At 44.5% G+C, this 19,936-nt stretch overlaps 1 protein-coding gene across 1 annotated transcript in view; it reads left to right on the forward strand.

The window, feature by feature from the left end:
* Nucleotides 1–19,914, forward strand: part of bace2 (beta-secretase 2) — a 23,856-nt gene extending 3,942 nt beyond the window's left edge. Inside the window, exons 2-9 of the mRNA XM_076282860.1 lie at nucleotides 4,177–4,265; nucleotides 5,515–5,731; nucleotides 7,313–7,444; nucleotides 9,678–9,812; nucleotides 11,498–11,599; nucleotides 12,706–12,855; nucleotides 14,043–14,211; nucleotides 16,627–19,914. Coding sequence (XP_076138975.1) covers nucleotides 4,177–4,265; nucleotides 5,515–5,731; nucleotides 7,313–7,444; nucleotides 9,678–9,812; nucleotides 11,498–11,599; nucleotides 12,706–12,855; nucleotides 14,043–14,211; nucleotides 16,627–16,871 — 1,239 coding nt within the window. The 3' untranslated portion in view covers nucleotides 16,872–19,914. The remainder of the gene's footprint in view (nucleotides 1–4,176; nucleotides 4,266–5,514; nucleotides 5,732–7,312; nucleotides 7,445–9,677; nucleotides 9,813–11,497; nucleotides 11,600–12,705; nucleotides 12,856–14,042; nucleotides 14,212–16,626) is intronic.
* Nucleotides 19,915–19,936: the final 22 nt, after the last annotated feature.

The following is a 19,936-nucleotide window of genomic DNA, read 5'->3' on the forward strand; positions in this document are numbered from 1 at the left end:
AGTTGTCGAAACTTGAAGTCGATAGCATGACGGAGGAAGAGGGTAAGGGTGTCACGATTTCGATTTTATTTCGAAATCGATCGAAATTACATCTCAATCTCGAACTTCGAACTTAAAAGTAGAATCGACGATGCAGCCACACCCCCAATGTCACGTTCAGCATGTATGGCAAGACGCACAAACACACATGCACGGGCTGAACTGCAGCGTCAACACTCCTCTAATTTTAGGCTGCAGCCAGTTAAAATATAGGCCTACACATCAACCTACCGAAATCAAAGCCCCTCTTGCTACTTTGAAATCACCGGTGTGGAAGTATTCGTTCATTCACGTCAATTAAAACTAACTTAGCCTACTCAACTTAGCAAGTGAAAAGATGGTCTAATTACAGTCCAAAGTTACTTTAAGGCTTAAAATGCACATTTATAAGTACATATTCCATGAACACTAACCTTGGGTCTCTTCGGAGTGTGCTGAAACAATCAAATTAACATTCTGTGTTGTTTCATTTTACTATGTTCACGTCTCTGTTTTAGCCTAAAGTTAGTTCTGTTTACATTACAACCTCGCGGTTGGAACGGTTTCAAAGCGGTTTCAAAATAAAAGCCCCCCGAAAAAAAAAAAAAGGAAAAGGCCAAAAAGAGTAAATAACATATAAGGAATGCATTAATAGTAATATTTAAATTAGATCGAAAATCGAATCGAATCGTGACTTTAAAATCGAAAATTACATCGAATCGAGGATTTGGAGAATCGTGACACCCCTAGAAGAGGGCACCACTAGGCTATTTCAGATGTTACTGCTATTCTGAAGAAAGGTAGGCTACCCTACATTCAAAACCAAGAAATATAAAATCAAACATCTGGCAGTCTTTCTCAGCTGTGTGTGCCAAATGCTCCTTTGGTGAGACAGAAAGCAGAACTGAATATCCCTCCTGCATATAGGCCTATAGCTATCTTGTGCAGCCTTTACGTGGGCAGGAGTGGGACATAATGTTGCAAGCGGGAGCGAGACTAAGAACCCCACCCCATCATCCCCTGCCCCATCATCACACCAGGTGAAGGACGCTCCTGCACACACACTGTCTGCGAGATTATGGCCCCACTCTATTTTTTTGTGTGATCACTGCCTTCAGTACATTTTCAACGTGCTTTCAACATACTTTCCCCACTGAAACTTACACAGGGAGACTTATCAGGGCTCCTAGGGGAGGCCATTGACTGTGGATTCTGGAGTCTAGATCCACAACAAAACTAGGCTAGGCCTTGTAGTTCAAAGGGGAATCCTATAGGGTCGGTGGAACCTTTTATAGTGATTCTTTGTACCCATATCAGATTAACACAATCAGGAAGGGCTACCATATCCTCTCAGTGCGGTTACTTGCAAACAATCAGATTTCGCTTGGATACAATTATTTACTCAGATTAAAAATGTCATGTAAACGGAGTTCTTCGATTTAACTCCACTTTTATAAAATCGGAGAAGATAACCTGGAGTATTTGATTTCACTCCGATTAAATTGTAAGCAAAGATAACAGTTGGAGTTTAGAACGTTCTATGGAACTTCACATTGTTGTGGAATGTTGTTAGAATGTTCAAAACTCCCTGCTGAAGGTTTCTGGGAATCAGCATGTAAACTGGAGTATTCCAAATGCTGAGAATACTCTGATTGGAGCTTGTGCATGTGTTCAGCACTAACTGAATCTAGGCCTTGACCTACTCATAATGCCTTATTGAAATAAAGACCTTAAATACATGCCAAAGTTTAATGGCTTAAGATTTAAGACCTACTTGGAGAAGTCTGAAAAGGCCCACTGTGTGTGGCATAGGCCATCTGTGTGTGTCTGTTTTCACACGTGTTTGAATATAATGTGTGTGTGCACACACAAATGTTTGCATGTGAATGTGTACGCACATATGTTGCGTGTGTGTGCGTGTGCACTTGTTTCCAGAGTAATGCCTGCAATGTTACTGCTGCCCATTTCTAGAGGTGCCAGCTCTCCGCTATCTCATTAGTTCTCCCTCGCCGGACCTTCCCCCTTCACTGTTCCCTGACACCTTCTTGACAAATACAAGACAACAGCCAAGCACAGACTACACGCACACGACCATCTCTGGGCTAATCGAAAAGCACCACTTCTGTTCTGATTCTTGACGGGATTTGAATGCGACACCCAGTAGCTCTCATGTGCTTAAGAGAGGCCTGTTTCCTTTAATGGTGCCGTTGTGTAATAACCCATGCTGCTGTCAGCCCCACTTGTGCTGATGTCTCTCTTTGTGGTAAAAACCTAATTGGATGCCTGGTTAGGCACATGATGTCTGCAGCGCTGCATCTGATGATCAAGTGTCTTCACTGTGGGATGTGCAGTCTCAGATGTGAGGCTCTGCTTAAGCTGCCTCTTTATGTTGTCTTGACTCCCAAGGGATCGCTGAAACGAGCTGTTTATTATTCACTTCAACGTTAGTGTAGCCTCAGGCTGCTGGGTTGTTTTGCATACCAGTAAATGGCTTTAAAATAATAATATGGTGGAATATTATGTATTATTATTGACAACAACAGCAACAATTATCATTGATGATTCAATTATCATGGTTGTTGTTGTACATCTATAGTCATTGTGGTATGCATTGCATGCAGACAAAACACTTCACAGAGCAAAGAGCACAGTTAACTCATGCAGAATAAGCTTAGCCTCATAAGTGTCTAGTGGTGGAAGAGTTTTTATGAATTCGATTTTTGGCCCACTGCTTGCCTTGTCGCCTCAAACTTAAGGTTAGTTTAACTTTATTATACAATGTCTAACGTCACCGATGATTATTTTGTCTGTAATAAATGTATACAGGTGGCTGCATGTCATTGTCTCTTGTGGCTACATGGCTACTAGTCTGAGTGTGTGAGAATGGGGAGTGTAGTGTACTCTGAGTGTGTCAGAATGGGAAGTGTAGTGTACTCTGAGTGTGTTAAAATGTGGACTGGTGTGTACTCTGAGTGTGTTAAAATGAGGAGTGTAGTGTACTTTGAGTGTGTCAGAATGCAGAGTTTAGTGTACTCTGAGTGTGTCAGAATGCGGAGTGTAGTGTACTCTGAGTGTGTCAGAATGCGGAGTTTAGTGTACTCTGAGTGTCAGAATACGGAGTGTAGTGTACTCTGAGTGTGTTAAAATGCGGAGTGTAGTGTACTCTGAGTGTGTGAGTATGGGGAGTGTAGTGTACTCTGAGTGTGTGTCAGAATGGGGAGTGTAGAGTACTCTGAGTGTGTCAGAATGGGGAGTGTAGTGTACTCTGAGTGTGTTAAAATGCGGAGTGTAGTGTACTCTGAGTGTGTCAGAATGGGGAGTGTAGTGTACTCTGAGTGTGTCAAAATAGGAGTGTAGTGTACTCTGAGTGTGTCAGAATGCGGAGTGTAGTGTACTCTGAGTGTGTGAGTATGGGGAGTGTAGTGTACTCTGAGTGTGTGAGAATGCGGAGTGTAGTGTACTCTGAGTGTGTGTCAGAATGGGGAGTGTAGTGTACTCTGAGTGTGTCAAAATAGGAGTGTAGTGTACTCTGAGTGTGTCAGAATGGGGAGTGTAGTGTACTCTGAGTGTGTCAAAATAGGAGTGTAGTGTACTCTGAGTGTGTCAGAATGCGGAGTGTAGTGTACTCTGAGTGTGTTAAAATGCGGAGTGTAGTGTACTCTGAGTATGGGAAGTGTAGTGTACTCTGAGTGTGTGAGAATGCGGAGTGTAGTGTACTCTGAGTGTGTGTCAGAATGGGGAGTGTAGAGTACTCTGAGTTTGTCAAAATGCGGAGTGTAGTGTACTCTGAGTGTGTCAGAATGCGGAGTTTAGTGTACTCTGAGTGTGTGAGAATGCTGAGTGTAGTGTACTCTGAGTGTGTGTCAGAATGCGAAGTGTAGTGTACTCTGAGTGTGTTAAAATGCAGAGTGTAGTGCACTCTTAGTGTGTCAGAATGCGGCTGAAGGGCAGTCCTGGTAGATTGCTGGCCTCTGCCTACTCCTCCACACTTCACCTGACTCCATACACCTGTGCCTGTCACTACCCGAGGCAGGTGTGTGTACCTGTGTGTTCTATGATAGCCTTGCACCTGTAACAGTGACTCGACTTCGGAGACAGACGTGCGGACAGAATGAGCTGGGAGTGGGAGTGACCCTTGCTTGGTATTTGTCTTGGCAGCTCAACATCCTGGTGGACACGGGAAGCAGCAACTTCGCGGTAGCAGCAGCGCCGCACCCCTTCATTACACACTTCTTCAACAGAGCCGTGTAAGTCTGCATGAACACACACACACACACACACAGAGAGAGAGAGAGAGAGAGAGACTTTTTTTTAAAACAAACAGTGTTTGAAGTCTACAGTTCTTTATACATATCACATTACTCAAGAACCCGTAGTGGTTCTTCTCAGAATCCTTTTCAGCCTTGAAAAACCATATAGCCAGTGAAGAACTGTAGGCGTATGGTTTAAGGTTATATATATATATATATATATATATATATATATATATATATATATATATATATATATATATATATATATATATATATATATATATAGTTCAATTCAGTTCTTCACATATAGCCAGTGAAGAACTGTAGGCGTATGGTTTAAGGTTCTACTTCAAAGTTCCTTTACCACAATGTATTTTACCACTATTGTGAAAGGTTCTTTAATGAGACCAAATTAAGAACACCTCTTTGCAAGAGTATACAGTAATGATACTCTTGCACTACGACTGCCTCAGATTAAGTCATTTGCCATGGCTGCTTAGCCATCTGTAGCTAAGCTATGGACTGTTCTCCTGTGTTAGCAATAGCCCACTGTTTCAATATGCCTTTGTTAGTCCTGGCACAGGTGTGAAAGGCATTTACCCGCCATGTTATTGCTGAGAGACGACAGGTGTTTGTTTGTGGGGTTTTTTTTTGTGTGTTTCGCAGCTGTGGCCGAGTCGGTCAGTTCTGGAGTGTCCGGGTGGGACCGGCGTTCCGATCCAGCTGAGAATTAAGCTGTTTAAACGAACAATCTCGCCACTAATCGAGTGAATTAGAGGAGAATTAGCTGAATGCCAAGCCCTGGCGGTTGGCGCGAGCGCTGGTCTCGGCGGTCCTTCAGTCGTGATTGGCCACTCAAGGCTGGCTCTCGCTCATGATGTGCCTCATTTGCTACACGAGTGCATTTCCTCTCGCTGCAGAGAGTGTGTCTGTGTGTGTGTGAAGATGCTTACACACAGACATACACCTTTACACACACACACACACACACACACACACACACACACACAAACACAAACAAACACACACACACACAAATGCAAGATGTCACTGTACGTGTCTAATATGGTTAATGCTCATATAATCATCCCCTGTTTCTCTTACTCTGTTATGTTCATCAGTTCATCTCTTATCTCTTTATTTCCTCTTTCCACATCTCTCCCCTCTTCCTCTTTACACTTCCTCCAACCCCCTCTCCTCTTCCCCCCATCTCTCTCTGTCCTCTCTTCCCCCCCCCCCCCAGCTCAAGCTCGTACTGGACGAGTGGACGTGCGGTGCAGGTCCGCTACACGCAGGGCGACTGGGAGGGCGAGCTGGGCACCGACCTCATCTCCATCCCCAAGGGCCCCAACGCTACGGTCACCATCAACATCGCCGCCATCCTCTCCTCCGAAGGCTTCTTCCTACCCGGGGTCAACTGGCAGGGCATCCTGGGCATGGCCTACCCCATGCTGGCGCGGGTAAGAGCTTGGCACCGGTGGCGCTGCCCTTTGAAGCTGTGAGGTGGGGGGAGGGGGGGGGGGGGACGGTGTGGTGAATTGGAGAGGCCGGTTAACGCAGCGTGGCACACAGGGAGGGGGGTTGGGGGGGGTCATGGTGTGTGTTGGCACAGGGGGGTGGACGAGTGGAGTCCAGAGATCAAATGTAGCATCTAGTGCGGATGTGTTAGAGACGCTTCACAGCTGATGGAAGACACAAGAACCCAAGTGATCCGTGTCCTGAATTGGCCTGGAGAACTTGGAGAACACCCATCACACACACATACACACACAAATACACACACAAATACACACATACACACACACACACACAAATACACACACAAATACACACACAAATACACACACATGCCCACTCACCCCCACCCCATTGCCCTAAGCTATGTCCTCAGAAATTTACCTCTTGTGGGAGCTTAATTTTCTTCAGTGAAATCAACTCAGTAAGCGGAAGCCCTATGTAGGATACGTGTAGCACCCTGACCTGTGCAGTGGGCTTATGAAGTTAGCAGCACCCCATGTAGTGGGCTTTGTGTGCAGTGGCAGATGGAGAGGATTGGAGAGGCACTGACCAGAGAGCAGCGACACATTAAAGGTCCATTGGACACAAGGAAACAGAGCCAAGGAGCCAAAGTCACACTGTGAAGCGATGACTCACCCGCCCTTTAGGAATACTTAGTCACTAGTCACACGGTCCTCGTTTTATCATTAAGCTAACATACAGACATTGACACTTACATAAGAATGGCTCCAGAAATGAAGTAATGGCTTCTTTTTAATGGGAAAGATTTCAGAGAGGACCTCAGCAAAAGGTGTTACATTTTAATTTCACAGATGCGTGTCTTTAACTGCTGCGCTGTGGAGGCTTTGAATAGACGCTCGAAACGCTGCACACTGTCGAATTAGGTGCACCCTGCACCTGTCGAACGCTGCACATGTCGAATACCTTAAAAGAGAAAAGTGCATACCGAAATTTCCGTAAACTATTGAGGTTAATACCCGGGGGCCGTTAATATGGTATTAATATGGTTTTGTTTCTTTTAACTTGCATAAAACACCGTCCTGCGGCTTATAAACAATGCGGCTAATACACAGAAAATTACTGTAGCCATTAAATGTTTTTACTCTAAATCATTCTGGTGCAACAGGTCCTTTTTTTTACAGTGGTGCCTACAAGGAAGTGGAGGCCAGCATTTCAGTGACCACACTGAATTAATACTCAAATAATAATTATGAATCATGGCTGTGCAATCAATATATGACTAATGAATACTTACTAAATAATGAATGGTTATTGATTACTGTGAAAAAGACTCTTAAAGGTACAGTCTGTGTTTTTAACTCAATACAGTTGCATTAAAGTCAGTTTCAGCAAAATTCTTCTGTTGATCCTCTAGCTCTCTGTTCTCTGTGTGTTTGCACTTATTCAACAATAGTGCACCCACACTATTCACACACACACACACACACACAGACACACTGACACACAGTGCTGTTTAAATATCTTTGTCTCTCTGTTGAATGTCCGTCATGTCTCGTCCCCAGCCGGACTCGTCAGTGGAGCCTTTCTTCAACTCGCTGGTGCGCCAGACGGGCATCCCCGACGTCTTCTCTCTGCAGATGTGCGGAGCGGGCATTGCCGCCAGCACCACCGCTGACCCGGTCGGCGGGAGTCTGGTGAGTTGCCTTCGTCACTACCACCATTACAGTATCATAATCATCATCATCATCATCATCAGTATAGCGAAGGGAGAGAGCAGTCACCCCTAGAGGGTGACACAGGAATCAATTTTCACTCCCGTCCCATCCCGAGCCCGCACAAATATCCCGATCACGTGACAGACCCCCCAAAAAGTCTAACTTTTCTTTAATAGCCGATCATTTTGTGCTACATTACAATTACATATTTTACAGGACTTTGTGTAGGCTATGCTTAAATCATTTCATAGTCAGATTTGTAGATCTCATCCCATCAGTTAAGTTTGCACCGTTCTCATCACGTTAAACCAGCGAAGCATATGGGTAAACAAAACAATTTTTCGTGCAATTGAATAGAGCTGTCCTTTGCTGACACTTTCGCCTGTAACTGTTTCTTTGCATCCATTTTGCCTTAGGGCCTAGTCGCTGAAGCTGATTGATTGTGAACAGGGCAGCTGCTTTGTCTTGCTCTGATAGGCTACCAATCAACAAACGTATTGTGGGTTGTAATTGGTTCTCTTTTCTAAAACGAAATGCCTCACGTCTTTGGGCGCACTCACTGCATTGCAGCGTCATTTTTTAAAGTTAATCTCTGGCTTCCCGCCAGCTCCCGTTTATTATTTCCTGTCCCGTCCCAATCACGTTACCAACAGTGAAATTTACTCCCGTACTGCGGGAAACCCGCGGGAATCCCGAAAAATTGTCACCCTCTAGTCACCCCACCTCGCCTTAACCGTAGTGACCGTTGGTATGGCAGTCGGAGTGCATACTCAACCATAGTGACCGTTGGTATGGCAGTCCGAGTGCATACTCTACCGTAGTGACGGCACTCCATCACACTGATCATCTCCTGTTTGATCATCTCGATCTACAGAATAAAGACATTCAGTGCTAAGTAGAATAGACAGATGATCTGATACTGCCTACAGATGTGCTTCCAAAGATGAATGAAATATAATGCAACATCCCAGTAGAGAATATTCAGATCACAGCTGTCACAGTGGTCTATTATATTTTTCTGACTTTCTGGACTAAAAATGTCCATATTGCATCGTAAGTGTTCAATTCTTCACATTCTGGCTGGTATAACATATAATAGAGGTTTGGTAATGACCCTGTCACTCATGAAGGCTGATGAGCCGTGAGTCGTCAGTACCCTGGGCCCCAGCGCTGTCTCTGTCCTCTCCTGGACACTGCTCTCTCATGTATTCTAGTGCAGTTAGTGCAGCCAGGCTAATTAAGCTAACACAGAATGGACACTTCTCTCTCATGTATCCCAATGTAGTTAGCGCAGCCAGGCTAATTAAGCTAACACAGAATGGACACTCCTCTCTCATGTATCCCAGTGTAGTTAGCGCAGCCAGGCTAATTAAGCTAACACTGAATGGACACTCCTCTCTCATGTATCCCAATGTAGTTAGCGCAGCCAGGCTAATTAAGCTAACACAGAATGGACACTCCTCTCTCATGTATCCCAGTGTAGTTAGCGCAGCCAGGCTATTTAAGCTAACACAGACTGGACCCTCCTCTCTCATGTATCTCGGTGCAGTTAGCGCAGCCAGGCTAATTAAGCTAACACAGACTGGACACTCCTCTCTCAAGTGTCCCAGTACATTTAGCGCAGCCAGGCTAATTAAGCTAACAAAGACGCCAGCCAGCCAGCCCCGCAGTCAGGTCGGATCTGATCTGATCTGTCAGTAGTCGTGGGGGATGCTGGGATATGCCGAGATGGCGCCTCCTGCTGCGGTCACAGATGGACAGGGACGGTGCAATGCATTCTGGGGCCAACTCGGTCTGTGTGTCATCGTAAAAATCCTCTTGGCAGGGTTGAGACATATTAATAGTGTTGATAACAACAGCTCTCTCTTTTGAGTTCCTATTTACATTGTCTGACTTTTTGACGTGGGAAGTTAGTAAGGGAATATTTAAAAAATGAAATCAAGGAAAATAATAGGGTTGAAGGATCTTAGGGTTGAAGGATCCCAAATGTCTGTGTTCCTTATGTGATGAAGCTTGAGGAGATCAATGACCTGTTGGACAGGCTGTTCTGGGGGTATCAATATAGTTACGAGACGCAACAAATTAAATCATTAACTTCGATCGTCAGTAGGCAAATTGTCATGATGATCATCCAATCAGAACACTTAGAACCAGTTATGTGGTTACAACAACATTGCTCGCATCACCTTGTGTCACCTCCACTCTGTTTCAGATCATGGGTGGGGTCGAACCAACTCTGTACCGGGGGTCCATGTGGTACACCCCCATCATGCAGGAGTGGTACTACCAGGTGGAGGTTCTGAAGCTGGAGGTGGGAGACCAGAACCTGAATCTGGACTGCAGAGAGGTACCACATGAAGAACTCATTATAACTCACTGTGTTAGTCCATCAGATTGTACTTCCCTGGGATGTTTGATGATCCCATCTGTAAATGATATGGGTACTAATAGATTAAGAGGTTTGGGGAATCCTATTCTATTATGTCCAAACATGTGATTTTACTGTTTTGTAAAATAACCCCTTTTAGTACTTTCACTCTCATTCATAAAGTGGATTCTGGATTGAAGCATGCCACCGGTTAGAGGTCTGCGCAGGACAGATTTTTCAGTCCTGTACCGCCTGCTCCCGAAAAAATTTTTTAGTCCCGCTCACATCTATAACATTATGTCCCGCTCCCACTTAATGCTTAAAACCCGCACAAGACAGCTGTAGGCCTATAAACAGGAGTAATATTCAGTTCTGCTTTCTGTCTCACGAAAGAAGCATTTGACACTCATAACTGAGAAAGACTGCCAGGTGTTTGATTTATTTTACGTTTCATGGTTCTGAATGTAGGGTAGCCTTTCTTCAGAAACATCTAGCCTAGGTAGACCTACGAGTGGTGCCCTCTTCCTCCGTCATGCTTTCGACTTCGACAACGGAACATCATGAATATACAGTTCTGCTTTCTGTCTCCCGAAATTTGACACACACAGCTGAGAAAGACTGCCAGATGTTTGATTTTATATTTCTTGGTTTTGAATGTAGGGTAGCCTACCTTTCTTTAGAAAGGCACGAACATCTGAAATAGCCTAAGTGGTGCCCTCTTCCTCTGTCATGCTTTCGACTTCAAGTTTCGACAACTGAGCAGCAGGAAAGAATTGACCCCACGTAAACAACAATATCTATCAGTTAGGTTGCTTAAAGGGACACCAGGCAAGCCTGATGCTTTTTCTCTACGAAACTCCCCCTCGCTCTGTCTGAAGCTCTTTTCCTTTTCTTTGCATCTTCCGTCAAGGGTTTTCGCTGCTTCTTCGCCGGCTCTGCCATTATACACACGTTTGCAACAATCGCTAGCGTTTCGTTAGCCTGCCTCTGTGCTGTGGATGCAGGATGTAAATTGATCCTGCTTCGGTCGGCGGGTACGATACACTGAACTTGCAAGCGGGATATTCTTCCTACAGGCAGTAGGGGCGGGCGAGAGTCTTCATTCGCCCTGTAATGAGTCATTTAACCATATACCGACTTACGAAGATGAGTAATTAACACGAAAACGTTGCCTGGTGTCCCTTTTAAGATTTATGACTTAATTGTCTTAAATCTTAAATTTTAAGATATATTTTCTTAATCCATTGGCAGATATATTTGCTTGTTTTTTATGTCTTAATTTAAGAAGATTTTGACTTATTTCAAGTCAAATAATCTTACAAGAAAGCTCAAAGTAAGTATCCTTATATTAAAAACAATAGTAACTAGATTTTTTATCTTAATATAAGATTATAACACTTAGTAAGATTTCACTTTTTGCAGTGTGGCGACCAGCGGGTCTCCCAGTGCTTCTAAAATGAGAGTCATGAACAGTCAGCTATGGCCATGACATCAAAGGCTGCCTGTATTGTGGCTGTTTTGTGCGGTTATTTCAAATGTGGCTCTTTAATTAATTTCTCTAAACTCAGAATCTTGTGCTTCCTGTGTTGACACCTGCCCAGACCAGCGAGCGAGCGACTAATGTCCCCCCCCCCCCCCCCCTGTCCCTTCCTTCCTGTGTCCAGTATAACTCGGACAAGGCCATCGTGGACAGCGGCACCACGCTCCTCAGACTGCCCGTCAACGTGTTCAACGCCGTGGTGGACGCCATCTCCCAGACTTCTCTGGTACAGACGCTTCCTTAGGGCGCCGCAATACTAACACTTACATCACCATAACCTTGCCATTGCAGATGTGGATTTCATATTTTTCACAAGATATTTTGGACAGATTATTTTTCTGATTATTTTACGGTGTCATGCATCTGCCATCAGTTATTGTCATGACTATGTGCATAATATGTCTTGCTGATCCTAGCACTTACCAGCCGTCTTGAAGTGACACGTAACTCTTAAAAACAGCACTTACTGATGCACTTATTCTTACTGTACTCTACCGTTTTTAAATTGTCCTAAAATTGTTGAGAATTGCTTTAAAACTGCTTACCATGTTGTTAGTCGCTTTGGTTAAAAATGCGTCAGCCAAATTTAATGTAATGTAATGTAATATGTAATGTTATGACTTGAGTGAGATGGACTAATTTGAAAAGCTACATTATCAAACAGTCAATCACTGATTATGACAACACAATATTTATTGTGTTATTGAATTGTCCAGTGTCAGTCCTCTACAAAATAGACAGGCACATACCCATGGAGGAAATCAAACAATGTTCACCTTCATAACTTGTGCACTTGATGGAATGAGGAGGTGTAATCTGATACTTAAGAATACTTCCTCGTTCCTTGTTCTCGTGCCTTCATTCAAACGTGACATTGTTACCATGGTTACCATGGTGTATTGAAGGTGAACCTGTTTACTTGCTTTTGCGCTGTCAGATGACTGTTGGAATGGACGTGTTGCACTCACATAATATAAGCCCAATTATATACTGTATGTCAATAATATGTATATTTCTAAGAATGCAAGTGAACAATAATACTGAAGTTGAAGATATTTGGTAGATTAAGGCGGGATTGTCTGAAATTTGACCTACTAATGTCAGTTCTGTTAACATTGGGTGGTTTAGTTGGCAATGGTTCCCTTGTGTAGTTCCCTGGCTAGTGGTTTTGATAACATTGGGTGGTTTAGTTGGCCATGGTTCCCTTGTGTAGTTCCCTGGCTAGTGGTTCTGTTAACATTGGGTGGTTTAGTTGGCAATGGTTCCCTTCTGTAGTTCCCTGGCTAGTGGTTGTAATCGGCTTCTGCCCCTACTGCCCCCTCATGTGTACAGATCCAGGATTCGGCCTCAGGGTTCTGGACGGGCACTAAGCTGGCGTGCTGGGCAATGGGAGAGTCTCCATGGAGGTTCTTTCCAAAGATCTCCATCTACCTGCGTGGAACCAACACCAGCCAGTCCTTCAGAATCACCATCCTCCCTCAGGTGGGCTACATAGACACACACACACAGTAACAAACACACACATGAACTCTGACAAGAACACACACATCTATGTGTATATCTGTTATACACACTATACTATGCATGTCAACCAGCAATACAGTGAAAGTAAAGACTGAAAGTAAAGTGAGTGGGATTGAACAGTCAGTGTCAAAACCAACAGAACAGCTCTACACACACACACACACACACACACACACACACTCATAAGTGAGTCAGCCAGTCAGTGTCATGAAAGCTACAGAACAACAAGGGGATTACGTTTGGTTTTGTGTAAGTGCTCTGAACTAGTATTTGCCTTACTTTACTTTACAGTCAGGATGGGTATACGCCACACACACACACACACACACACACACACACATAAAATCAAGTGAGTCAGCCACTCATGACATTCATACTTGCTGTATCACACCAGTCAAACTGGTTTGTGATTAGCTGTCTGTTGTGAAGTTGAGCTTGATTGTGGACAGTGTTTCCTCATAGCGCCACACCACTGATAAGTCTGTTATCTCCAGCATTGTTCCTGGTTCCCCTCTTGTAGTGTGTCATAAGGGAACCTTATTACACAGCTCTTCAGAATGCTGCAGAATGAGTCGTTGTTCCGGTTCTACTCTGTTCCATGTTCTACCTGTTGATATCTCTAAGTGCCTCACATTGCATCCCCCCGGCATCTCCACGGTTCTTTGGGGGGCAGCCGTGGCCTACTGGTTAGCGCTTCGTAATTGTAACCGGAGGGTTGCCGGTTCGAACCCCGACCAGTAGGCACGGCTGAAGTGCCTTTGAGCAAGGCACCTAACCCCTCACTGCTCCCCGAGCGCCGCTGTTGTTGCAGGCAGCTCACTGTGTCGGGATTAGTGTGTGCTCACTGTGTGCTGAGTGTGTTTCACTAATTTCACGGATTGGGATAAATGCAGAGACCAAATTCCCTCACGGGATGAAAAGAGTATATATACGTATACTTACTTATACTTATACATTGCATGGAGCAAAGTCTCATTCAGTATTCATCTCAAGACCATTATTTTAATCCTTTCTGCGAACATTATTACTACTATATTTTGACCACAAGTTCGTTGTGCTGTTTATAGTTCATATTTGTAACACAAAAAAGTGTCACACAGTTTTTAACCTGTCAGTAATGCTGCACTTTCATTGGCTCTCTGCAGCTGTACATTCAGCCAATCACAGATGTGGACGGCACACTAGACTGCTTCCGATTCGGCATCTCGTCGTCGGTCAACGGCCTGGTCATCGGCGCCACGGTGATGGAGGGGTTCTACGTGGCCTTCGACCGCGCCCAGAAGAGAGTGGGCTTCGCGGTCAGCACGTGTGCAGGTGAGTCGGACGAGAGGAGTTCGGGTTGGTCAGTCTGGTGTCCCTGTCCGTGCACTCAAGTGGGAAATGTCGGGTATTCTTTATGACAACACCTGTTTCTCAAAGAGTCGCAGATAGAAGTCACTGTTCCCTACACCCTTAAGGTGATGACACACGTGCCAACTTTCTAAGCAGTGAACTTTTTTTGCCTGGGGCACCAACATCACAGAATCCCGTATGTTCTGACTGGATTATCATTAGGGTTGGGCACCGAAACCCGGTTCTAATATGGCACCGGTGCCTACACAAACGGTAGTAACTGCATCGAATAACAACGTGGATTTCGGTGCCTCATTTCGGTGCTTAAATAGCGTTTTTTTTTATTTTTTATACGAGGCATCACTGCATGTCATGCGCCATCTCTAACGTCTTGCTCTGATAGCAACACATCCAGATACAGTTAGTTAACATAAACACTGGATGTATAAACCAGAGGGGTGCACCACATGAGTGGACAGTGTTTGACAGCTTGCGTGAGCCCAAGTAGCTTACTTTTAAGCGATATCGCGAGCTCCTGTCAAAATCTAGCAGTGGGCCTAACTACACACAAGCAAAAGGCTAGAAACAACATCAACAGTAGGCTAGCCTAGCCTATACGTTACACAATATCCTTGCTAATGCATAACTGACATTTATTTGAAATGTTATCAGCAAAGTTGTGAGGTGAAAACTTTATTTCACGGTGTGTTAAACAACATAATGGCATGATATTAATCTTTCATGTGCATGAGGTCCATATAGCATCACAATGAATATGAAGATCATGTTAAAAGTTAGCTGGCAAAAAACAAATATGTAGGTTACATACCTGATGTCACTGAGCTGTCAAAGAGGCTACGAAACCATCTCCGTAAGTTATCGCTAATTAAACTCAGCTGACTGGTGTTAGCGCATAGCCATGGTTGCTGTTAAAATGCCTACTTGGCTAGCGCTGGGAATGTAAACACTTCAACACCGACATATAGCCTAACATGTTCAAAACTACTGCGTGTTATGGGTTAAGACATAACATTTCTTGAAGCATTTGGGAACACACTGAATTAACTGGAAAGTAGAGTCCCTGTTAGATTAGCTTGCTTGCAAATGCCGTTGTCCATGACCTGGCAGTTTTATGGCAAGCGGTTTTAACATACCTTATGGCAAACCGCCTACACTGGGTAAACTTGAAAGCTTACCATTGTGTGTGCATGCATGGCAAGCTGTTTTAACATTTAAATTTATTATTCATAGGAGCAATGAGATATTGATAGTAAATTGAATATAACAGTTCAAATTCATGTTCAAATTTGTCTCATCAATAAAAAAAGCAATTCATGCTTTAGACCATTTTAATTTAAAACATTTTAAAAACAAAGTACCGGTTCAGGCACCGTTTCGGCACCGGCACCGTTTTAAAAGTATCGATTTAGCACCGGTATCGAATAAAACCCAAACGATACCCAACCCTAATTATCATCAAAAGTTGCCTACTGGTGATTCAAGATTTCTAGATAAAAAATATGCTGTCTAATGCCAATGGGGAAGTATCTTGCTCAAGACGTTGCCATGTTTACCATCACCTTTAGTTCCCTAAAGCATTTCGGTACCGTATCGTAGCCGATACGGTATACCGTACCGTATACCGTATCGGCTGGCCTGTAGGGAGCTAGCGTCTATTTTGGGCAGCATTAGTATTAATGTTAAACAGAAGCAGGGTGTTCACTGCAGCAGGACCGGTCATCAGGAGGCCATCTGACACACTGCTGAAAGAGAGGGCCGATTTCCCAGAGCCACCCAGCCAGTTCTGTCAGCACAACTTGTAAGGGGGTCAGTCAGACAAGAAGAAAGACGGCGTCAGCAGCTTTTACAGTACAGACTTTGGACAAATACTTTGTTTTCTAATATGCACACAGTACTTGAGCCCAGACTGATCTGTCAGTGGACTCAACTGGTCTGTTTTTCTCCTGCCCCGCCTCCTCTCACCCAGTAGCCCAGTCTCCTCCTCTCCTCTCCTCCTCTCCTCTCCTCTCCTCCTCCCTGCACTTTTGCTGTGTTTTTCTCACCTCTCCTTTTCCTGTCTTGCCTTCCATCACGGTTTCATCTTCTCGTCTCATTTCTCTCTCCTCTCTCTTTCTGTCCATCTCTCTTCACTTCTTCTCTGTCTCTCTTCTCTTCTTTTCTGTCTCTCTTCTCTCTCTCTTCTCTTTTCATCTGTCCATCTCTCTTCTCTTCTTCTCTGTCTGTCCTTCTCTGCTATGCTGCTTTGTCGTTGTTAAAGTGTTTAAGCTTGATTTGAGTGTCCTATGTATACATACAATTCCACATTGAATGACCACTGTGTATGTCCACGTGCTATCTAAACAAAACTTCATGTTGACCCCTCTTCCCTCCCCTCAGAGCTAGCTGGGCAGCCGTTGGCGGAGATCGCGGGGCCCTTCCTGGCGGAGACGGTGTCGTCGGACTGCGTGTCCAGCTCGCTGCTGCGTGAGCCGCTGCTGTGGGTGCTGGCGTACGCGCTGATGGGGCTCTGTGCCCTGGTGCTGCTTGTCCTGGTGCTGCTGCTGATGTTGCCGTGCCGACGCCGAGGCCGGGGCAGCGAGATCACAGACGAGTCCTCGCTTGTGCGTCACCGCATCAAATGACGCATCCTGACCAAGAGGGGAGACACTGGAGAAGAGTGATGATCAAGAGTGTGTGTGTGTGTGTGTGTGTGTGTGTGTGAGTAAACTGGGAGAAGAGTGGAAAAGCCAATCAGGACTATATTCCCCTATTCTCATACTCACTCTGTTGTTTCACATGTAGGTTCAACTCTTATTCTGCTCCTATTCTTCTCTGCTTCAATCACTCTACTATATTAAGGAGTTAAATCTTTCAATTTCACAAAAGCCACAATATCAACTCGTTTTGTTCCATTTCAGCCAGGACAAATGCAGCACTAAATAATAGGAAATACGCTGAAATAAAGGACGCGTTGTGGTCAGAGGCTAAAGTGGATCATTGTTCAGAAGTGATTCTACGAGAAATGAATGTAGTATTTGAAACTTCTCAGTACCTGCAAAGCCCACACATTTTCCTACACATGATTAGAAACTGAGATCAGCCTCGAAATCGGTTTGGTTGGCACACTGTCAGCTTTTCTACTAGGGACTTCATGCACCTTTTAAAGAGACGCAAAAGACTGATTCTGCCTTCAGCTGAGCAGCTTCAACTGGGGTCATGTGTCAGTGTCCCATGTCTCCCCTGCTTGAGTTCTACTGCGGAGACCGAGCCGGATCACAGCCGGATCACAGCCAGATGCGCCTCAGGGGTCTGTTTCCTGAGTTGACCTGAGCTCTGATATAAAGGACTTGCGCTATGTGTCTGGTATGGACGTTGTGTCCAATTGCGTCTCTTATCATATGAGGGCCCATCCTGTAGAGGCCGGAGCAACGCTCTGCTTTGCCTCAGCTTGACACATCAGACTTGACCAGCAGCTCTCTGTGTAGGCTGGTCACGCTGCAGCCTCAGTTGGGAAGTGACACCGTTAACGCGCAGTAACGCAACTCCATGCATGTGCAACCATTACACCTAGTAGCCAGATGGAGGGCAGATCGGATCCAATGGAACTATTTCAAAGTCTCTTTTTTGCCTTGCTGCTGCTGCTGCTGCAAATCTTTATGAAGGCACCTGTTGGCAGTCAACAACTCAGGCTCTTGCAGTCTTCTGAGAAAGTGTCTGGGTAAAGTACACCTCTAGGTGTGTGCGTGTGTGTGCGTGTGTGTGTGTGTGTGTGTGTGAGAGAGAGAGAGAGAGAGAGAAAGGCCCTCTTCCTTCTGCTTAACACCCAGAACACTATGGGAGTTTTCTTTCACAGTGTAAATATGAAATTATCCTAATCTTGTGCAGGACTAGGCCAGAGTCCAGGACATCACAATCTTTTTCCCACCATGTGTGCCGGAGCTGAGCGTTCGGCTGAGAGGGGGACGCAGCAGTTCTGGACGGAAGAGGGGGATACGGGGAGAGGGAAGGAAAAAGAAAAGAATTGGGCATATGAAGGAAGGAGGGAGGGAGGGAGAGAGAGAGAGGAAGAGAGATCGAGCGCAAGTGGCTGCTGTTACTCGCGATCAGATCAGTGTGTGTGTGTGTGTGTGTGTGTGTGTGTGTGTTTGTCTGTAGCTGGAGAACAGCCTGCTCCAGTTGGTTGTGTGTAAATCAAGCGCGAGGCCTGCCGTACGACACCAGCACGGTGCACATCTGTGTGAACAGATGCAGGCGCTCCTAATGCCTACCCCTCTGGAAGTAATCCAGACGAGGGGGGGGGGGGGTGCGAGTGCTGGCATTGTTACGCCTGTTTGCCCACTAAGCAGTTGTTTGTGATTCCCAACTCTCCTCATCCCCCTCTCCTACGCACCCCACCCCACCCCCCAACAACTGTGCAGGGGCTTATGGGATACATTACCCAGAGTCCTCTGCACAGTGTATATCAGTAAATGGTGTGGGGCAGGCCGAGCTTGGCTGGGCAGATTCCTTTGTGTTCCCCTCTGCTGTGCAGAGCTCAATGGGAGAGGAGGAGAAGCTCTAGCCTCAACTCTTATGTCTGAATCTTTTCTTCAACTGCACACTGTGAAAATAGATCGGATTTTGGTTTGGTGGTTTGTTTTTGAAAGAAGAGCATGACTTTGGAAAGAAGGCTTTGGAGTACACACTAAGCACTGTGCTTTTGTCTCTTTGAAGGGGATGTCGTTGTGAGTCAGTTATCTGTGTGTGTATGTGTTTGTGCGTGTGTGGTGTATAAACCCAGAGGGCACATTTATAGGTATGATGAAGGTAGCGTTTTACTTGTCCCTGTAATAGCCATCTTTAATCTTGTTCCTATCTTGACCATAGATGTTTTTGAGATTAAATGAAGGAAATTAAGGAATTGTGAGATTAAATGAAGGAAATGCAACATCTGCACATATATATCTATCTGCAGATTTCAGTTCAACACACGTTGGTTTAGAGTAGACCAGGGATTTTCACATTTGGGTCTGCGGCCCCCTGGTGGTCTGTGAAGGCATTGGCCTGATCATGCAGTAAATAATCACCCTGGAGTAGATAGTTATTATTTGTTTGTTTTGGTTTTGTTCATTTGTTTATTTTATGTCCTTAAAATGCCTGTCGCACAGAACAATGTGTATGTAATCGTTCATGAAATCTACTGCACACACTGTCTTTTTTATGCAGTTCTTTTATCAAATGCACTGTTAGCGTTGATGTGCCAAACATTTGATTGTGTAAATATATTTCTGTGATCGTACTGAAATATTAGTCTTGTATGTCGACACATAATCGTAGACAAATTGTGATTTGTATTTTTCGTATTTAATCATTTGCCAAAGGAGCTGTTGTATGAAGTTATTTTGTGGTTTAAGTTTTCAACTGTGTAGTACTTCCTTGAGTTTTGGTGTCAAGGAAGTTCAAAAAGAGACTTTACAACCAACATAGGATGCATAGGAACTTGTGTGACCACATAACTGAAAAGTACTGTTATAAAATAGAAAACATATCAAAGATTTGTACAACATTTATTTTCCTGCATGCAATATGCTTTTATGGCACAATCTTGAAATCTCCAAAATATTTATATCAAAGCAGTGCCATTGCCATTTAGCAGAAATGTATATATTAAATAAAATAAATATTTGATTCAACCTTTGAACAATCTTCCTGCGAAACCCTTGCTTTT

This window comes from Alosa pseudoharengus, unplaced genomic scaffold, assembly GCF_046254945.1.
Source record: "Alosa pseudoharengus isolate Yale_2024_CS ecotype anadromous, Long Island Sound unplaced genomic scaffold, YU_APseudo_1.1 YU_APseudo_1.1_scf_13, whole genome shotgun sequence".
Taxonomy (NCBI): Eukaryota; Metazoa; Chordata; class Actinopteri; order Clupeiformes; family Clupeidae; genus Alosa; species Alosa pseudoharengus.